Below are 6,929 nucleotides of genomic sequence, written 5' to 3'. Positions count from 1 at the left end.
TGTCACGGGACAGTCCCTTGGTGTCTCCCGGGCAGGGGCCCCTCAGTGTCCCCCACCCCACAGCAGGTCCCTCACGGTGTCTCTCGGCACACGGTCCCCTCATGTCAGGGAGCGGCCCTCAGCGTCCCCGGGGCTGGGACCCCCTCCGCGGCCCCTCATCCCTCAGCGTCCCCAGGGGAGGCAGAGACCCCTCAGCTCCCGAGGGTCCCTTGGCGTCCCCGGGGCAGGGGCCCTTCAGTTTTCCCTCAGCGGGGGCGGCCGCTCCACGGCCGCCCCTCGGCCCGGCGGCGAGCCCCGCGCTGAGGGGAAGGCGGCGAGGGGGCCCGCCGGCCGTGCCGGGCCCGGCCCCGCTCCGCTCCGCCCCGCTCGGGCTGGGACCGCCGCCGCCGCGTCCTTTTATACCGGGGCTAAATTTAGGCTGCGCCCGAGCCGCTGCCTCCCGCCCGCCCCGTCCGGGACGCGTTTCCTCCGCTCCCTGCAATTGGCTTGAGGGCGCCCGCGCCCGCGTTATAAGGTGGGGAGGGCGGCTCGCCGCGCCGCGCCGTCCGCCGTCCCGCCCGGCCGCACCATGGCGCTGAGCGACACCATCCTGCCCTCCTTCGCCACCTTCGCCAGCCCCTGCCGCGAGAAAGCCCTCCACGAAGTGAGTCTCGCCCCCTGCCCGCCGCCGCGCCGAGGCCGGCGCGGCTCATCGCAGGGGTGGGCGGCGGTGCCGCGGCCCCGCTTCTCCCCGACCCCCGCAAACGCCACCTCTAACCTTCTCCCTTTTCTTTCTCCCCCCAGAGGTGGAAGTGCGACCAGGAGGCCAAGACCCCCGCCGGCACCTGGGGCGGCCTCTCCCCTCGCAAAGAGGATGAGGATCTCAACAACGTGCTGGATTTTATCCTTTCCATGGGCAGCGACGGCTACGGCCAGGGCGCAGCCGGTGGGGATTATCCCCCTGCCCAAGGGGAGAGCGGCGGCTTTTACCAGACAAACCCGTCCCCGGGATGCTACAGTGCCCTGGAGCAGGGCAGCCCCCCACCCTACAACGCCGGCATCGTGCCGGAGATGATCCGCTCCGAGATGGACTCCAACTACTGCCCTCCCGGCAATGTCCACGGGCGGTTCTTCGTGACACCCAGCTTCGGGGGCCCGCAGTTCGTTGAGAACATTAAGCCCGAGCCCGACATGGACAATTATGGACCGGTCCTGGGTCTGGTGCCCCAGGCTTGCCCGAAGATCAAGCAGGAGGGCAACGCGACCTGCATGATGGCCTACGAGCAGCCGCGGGTGGCCAGCTCCCCCCAGATCCCGGGGGCAGAGACGCCCCCACTGAGCCCCGACGATCTCATGGTGAATGACTGCCACACGCAGATGATGTGCCCCTCGTCCGTGTCCTTCCAGCAAAGCTACCACCCGGCCTCCGGCTTCCACCACCCGCAGACCCATCTCCAGTACCAGAACACCTCCCAGTTTGGCCTTTTCGAGGACAGCCTGCCCTTACAACCCTCCGCTCCCAGAGGCATGCTCACCCCTCCTTCCTCCCCTCTGGAGCTGCTGGACTCCAAACCAAAAAGAGGACGCCGGTCTTGGCCACGGAAGAGGACGGCCACTCACACGTGCACCTACGCGGGCTGCGGGAAGACCTACACCAAGAGTTCGCACCTGAAGGCCCACCTCAGGACGCACACAGGTAAATATGGCTGGTTGCCTTCATCTGGAGACACGCTGCCTGCCGGTTGCGATAGCCGCCTGTATAAAAGAATTTGCAGCCTGAGCTTTAACCCTGTAAGCTCTTAAACTCCAGGAATATTCACAGTTGAGCTATGACAGGTGGTCAGATCTGTAGTGTCTGAGTGGTTTCCTATGACTATGTAGGTCAAAGCTTTTCTAAGGGCTTCCAACGCCCTTTCTCAAGAGATTTTCACTGCAGGTATAGGTTAGGAATTGCTAGAGCAGTCTCGTTTGGCTTAAAAGCACTTGGATCTTATTGTAGAAGGGCTTGGTAGGAAATAAAAGGGTACACTGAGATAAACTCGGAAGGTTGCCTAGCATGTGATGCTGCCTGTCCGTGGGAGTGCCGCGCTGAGTCACGCTCTCTGTGATTTCTCCAACAGGTGAAAAGCCCTACCACTGCAACTGGGAAGGCTGCGGCTGGAAGTTCGCTCGCTCCGACGAACTCACCCGTCACTATCGCAAGCACACCGGCCACCGGCCCTTCCAGTGCCACCTCTGCGACAGGGCGTTCTCCAGGTCAGACCACCTGGCGTTGCACATGAAACGGCACATGTAGCCTTAGAGACTCTGACCTGCAAACAGTGGACTTTATTTAACTGCTCAGGTGCAGAAGCGTTAAAAACTTGTAGCTGGTACTACGTAGGGAGGCACTGACGCTCTAGTGATGGAAGCTGAGGAGGATTTGACACAAGGAGACTTAGCCAGGCATCTCCTGCAGAGAACTTGATGTGACTGTATCAGTGAACCTGCCCGTCCAGGTCAGGAGAACAGGGGGTATTTATGCAGCTTCTGTGAAGGGTAAACTCTGTAAGACTCCATACAGATTGTATAGAAGAAGCTGTAAATATGTTTTTTTTTCTGATTCTAACTGCCCAGTCCTAAGCTTTATGAGACAATGTTCGTATGGAAACTGCCTGAAGTTGACCCTAGAAGAGATAAAATGAATGTTACTGTAGCTAACGATGTTATTTTAGATCTCAGTTGAAGGCATGGCTAAGAGAACACTCCTATTGTTAGACTGTTTGTTTCACAGGTGCAATAATATTCTTGTTTGCCATGATCTACACTAGAAGTACAGGGCTTGATGTCTTGTAAGAAAATAACCTATTTTACTTCAGTTGTTTATATATTGTAAATAATTTTATACAACTGGAAATATTGTATATGTAAATAGAAGACAAATGGGTATTATTTTGCCTATTTCTGTTTTTATAAAAACAATTTTTCAATGTTTGAAAACATTTCAACTTTTTAATAAAATAATGTTTTACTTTCTGTGATCTTTATTCTCCTTTGAGATCGCCGTGTTACTTTTTCCCCCGATGGCTGGACCAACAACCACCTGGTTGTGTTTTACATTATCAACAACCATAAGAAGACGTGTAAAAAATCTGAGTTATGGCTTTCTCTAAAATAGATAACAGAGTACGTAATTCATTCTCAGTGGTAAACAAGATGCAGTACGGTGTTTTATCAAAAAAATCAAATAGGAAAGTAGATCACATTCAAAATACACTTCCTAAAAATGGTTAAGTAAGCAACACTGTAATTTCAGTCTCATTTCTAGTTTATGCTAGACTATTTTAATAGCATCCTTAATGTTTTCCAGATGTAGTTATAGTTTTGCCAGCAGTGTGTGGGTTTTTACTATAAATTTAAACACTGCATTTTTGTAATTACGGAGGCTTATTTTAAGGCATTCTTGTACATAAATTATCCTTGCTCTCAAGAGCTCAGTGCAGAATTCCAATAGACCAGTAGTGGAATTTAAACATAACTTCGCAACACAGGTTTAAATACCTTCATAACTCATTCCCAAAAACTTAAATTCACTTAATAATTTTTGAATCCCACCTAGATTTCAGGAGTTAAGAAAGATATTTACTATTTTGAAGGAAAATAAGTTAGCCAGGAATCTAGAGTCTGAAAACTAATTTGAAATCAAGTGGATACTGCAGTAGCTGTAGCAGTGAAGAGCTGCAACAAGTCAAACGGAGCCCCCAAAAGCTCGTCCACAGCTGTAGGTGAGCTCCTAAGCCAAGCAGCGTATCTATCTGGGCAATTACGCTGAAACTCTAACGAGGAGCCTCTGTTTTTACAGCTACGGTTTAGTGGTGAGCCTTGATACTTGCACAACAAAATCACTGTTAATTAAGTATGCAGATTCAGCTTAATCTTGAAGCATTTTTTCCTCAACATCTGGATACTTGGAACGTGATTTTAATCAAGACTGTGACATCTTTCTGACTTTACAAGTTAGAATACACAAGAATGAAATCAACAGGAATACATTTAAAGTAACTACAAATATAGCTATTCTTCTGTGAAAGCAAAGTCTGCAGTTGTTCATGTGGAACAGATGTATTTTGGGCTCCTAATCATTGACATGGAAGAATGAGTTCCACATTTCACTTTTATAGCTCTTTCAAAGTGAAATATAAGGGAGATTTAACATTTCTTCATTAAAAACAAAACTCATTTACTTGCTAGAAAAAAATTGCACAATCTAATTCCAGAAAGTGAGGATGACTTAAAGATGTTCTAAAATTAGCACATTCATTGTTGCAACAGTTCTAGGTATTTCCTTCTCTTTCCTCATAGCCGAAGATTTTCATAGTTCAGCATGTCCTTTGGTGTTTATAACCTTAGCCCAGTTTTTGAAATTGTCTTACCCTTACCTTTCCATAGTCACCTGGCTTTTCCTTGCTCTTTCTGAAGAACTGAAAAGGTTTTTAGTCATTCCCAGGTTTCAGTGATAACAGTGCAATCTTAAACCATTCCCTCTTTCGTAACACAATGAAAAAAGACGCGGAGGTTTGACACCTCGCCGCAGCGGGCACGGCCGCCCCTCGGCGCACAGCCCCGCGTCTGGCTCGGGAGGGTCCCCAGGCAGCGGGGGGGAGCTCGGAAGCCTCACGCCATGCTTATCCGGCTCCGCTCGTCCCCAGCCACCTCTGGTGACCTCTGTTAGAGGCAGGGTACTGGGCTAGGTGGCCCTTTGGCCACTTCGGTGTCCTCCCAAATTACAAGGGTGAAAGCCAGCTACAGCCAGTGAATCTGCACAAAGCATGAACGCTGCACAGTGCCTGCATGCAGAGATAAACCTTACTGCGTTCACCAGCCCTTAAAAAAAACCACTTGTGTGGCTCTGCAGCACCCACCGCAATGGCACGGGTGCTCCTCCTCCCTCCTCCGGTACCTCTGCATGGGAACGTCCAAGCTTCCCTTTGCTCCAGCGAGTAGTCTAGCTGTAAGGGTCATAATCTCTGCTACCTCTGCTCCTGTTCACTGGAAGGTCTTCAGATAAGACACTTGTTATCTGCACGATACCATGTTACCAAACAACGCTCAAATCTTGATGAACGGTGGCGACGTGCTCTGCTGTGTGCTGTTCACGAAGGAAAAACGAGCAGGTTGTGTCCTCTGAGCTTTTAGGTTTGTTGCAAGTCAACTGAAAAATAGGGCAAAGCCATCCTCTTACAGATAAATATTAAAAAACCCATATAAAAATGTATAAATACAGGCCTCGGGGGGGGGGGGCACAAAACACTAATAAAAGCTCATGACCAACTTTAATTGTTTAAGGGAGGGCATATATGATAATTTCTGTGTGGTCTTTACAGGAAACTGCAGGTTCTTGAATCTCGAGATAATCTTGTAGCAGAAAGAAAGAGATGCTGATCTCATTCTTCTCACATTCTATTATGAGTAATTGTCAACTCTCTTTTTCTTTTTTTTTTTTTTTAATCGCCTTAAATTAGTACATCCAAAGCTGTGTCGTTGTGATTCCACCTATCTACCAAGCCTCCCCTGGCCAGCAGGAAAAACCTAACGCTCTGCAACGTCTTCTAATAATAGACCACCAGGTCGTCATCTTTTAAGTAATTTTGTTCTAATTAACAGGAAAGACGCAGAATCCCAGCTGCCCCCCCGCAGCAGGCAGCGCAGACCTGCCCGCTCCATCGGCAGCTATCCTGGATTTGATTTTGACACACTAGGGAAAGAAAAGAAAAAAAAAAAAAAAAGACGTTGTAGTTAAACCTGATAGGAGGAAATGTAGAGTCCGTTGTAAACAAGATTTTTCACACGTATTCTTATAAGATACCACAGTGATGGGCTCACTATACTTGCAAGATAGATTGCCAGATTAGATAGAGCACATTAAGTACAGAAACTAGCAAATCCTGCACAATGTTCCTAGTGAAAGTTTTAGCAAATGTTTCTGAACTCGAGCCACCATCCAGAGGAGTTACTGTTCAAAGGCAGTTAATTCCACTCCGGGTTTCAGAGCGTCGTGTTTCGCTACGCCAAAAACGGTTTTTCTCTCACCTGCTGACTTCAGAAGAGTCAGTTAAATCTGTACTACATGGGAACTCATCTTCAGAAAACACCGTAACGCAGAGGCTGTTGCTGCTGAAACAGCACCACGCACAGAACCGCGTCCTGCCGCCCCGAGGGGCCGTTGCCGTCGCGCGGCCGCCGCCTTCCCGCTCTCGAGGGAGCCGCAGCACCCTGCAAAGCAGCCCAGCACCACGCCAGCACCCTGCGAGCGGGCGGGCAGGGCGCTTGCAAAGCAATTTTTTTCAACCCTGAAGTGGAAGGCTGGACTAGAAACCCTCCGGCTTTGCTAAAAGTTCATTTTAGATGCGCAGATAACAATCACGGCTGGGAGAGTCTAAGCTTTAGTTTTGGCCACGGCTCACCTTGTGCAGGGCTGGGGGATTTCAGCCTGTGCGAGCCCTTGGTTACTCACAGCCGTTTACAAACTGCCTGAAAACATTGACTCGCTCTCAACTTTGGTCCTCCATCCACAAGAAGTGCCAAAAAAAGTTTGTCCATTCTTCAAATTATAGGATTGTGCGGTTCTGTGGTTTTCTGTGGTAGAAGCTCTGTGGTTTCTAAAGCTATTTTGTGCACCAATAACACAGAGTAGCTGTTAGGCTTTTCTTAAATTGAATTTTTGAAGCCAGAATCCCAAGCTCTAGCAATTTCTTTTGCTATATTTAAATAAAACAACTACAACAAAGTCATGTAGCCATCGCTATGGTAACTAGCAGTGTTGGGGAGAAACATAAAGAGGAAAATTCAATCCAAACCCCATGTAATTTAATAGGGGGAAAGCTATCCCCCTCGCTAACATCTGAAACGTACTTGGTGGCATCGACAAACCTTAAAATTCCTGGGTGTCCTCGACGCAGCCGCTCAGCTGG

The 6,929-nt window shown here is 49.4% G+C and overlaps 1 protein-coding gene across 1 annotated transcript; it reads left to right on the top strand.

Annotated features, from left to right (window-relative positions):
• The first annotated feature begins 525 nt into the window (after positions 1 to 525).
• Positions 526 to 2,994, top strand: KLF2 (KLF transcription factor 2). Its single transcript, XM_082331017.1, has 3 exons — positions 526 to 643; positions 784 to 1,675; positions 2,100 to 2,994. The coding sequence occupies exons 1-3, from the start codon at positions 569 to 571 to the stop codon at positions 2,273 to 2,275; spliced, it is 1,143 nt and encodes a 380-aa protein (XP_082187143.1). The 5' UTR covers positions 526 to 568; the 3' UTR covers positions 2,276 to 2,994.
• The last annotated feature ends 3,935 nt before the right edge of the window (positions 2,995 to 6,929 follow it).

Source organism: Platalea leucorodia (genome assembly GCF_965183815.1).
Source record: "Platalea leucorodia genome assembly, chromosome: 21".
NCBI lineage: Eukaryota > Metazoa > Chordata > Aves > Pelecaniformes > Threskiornithidae > Platalea > Platalea leucorodia.
This window is presented reverse-complemented; position numbering and strand designations above follow the sequence as displayed.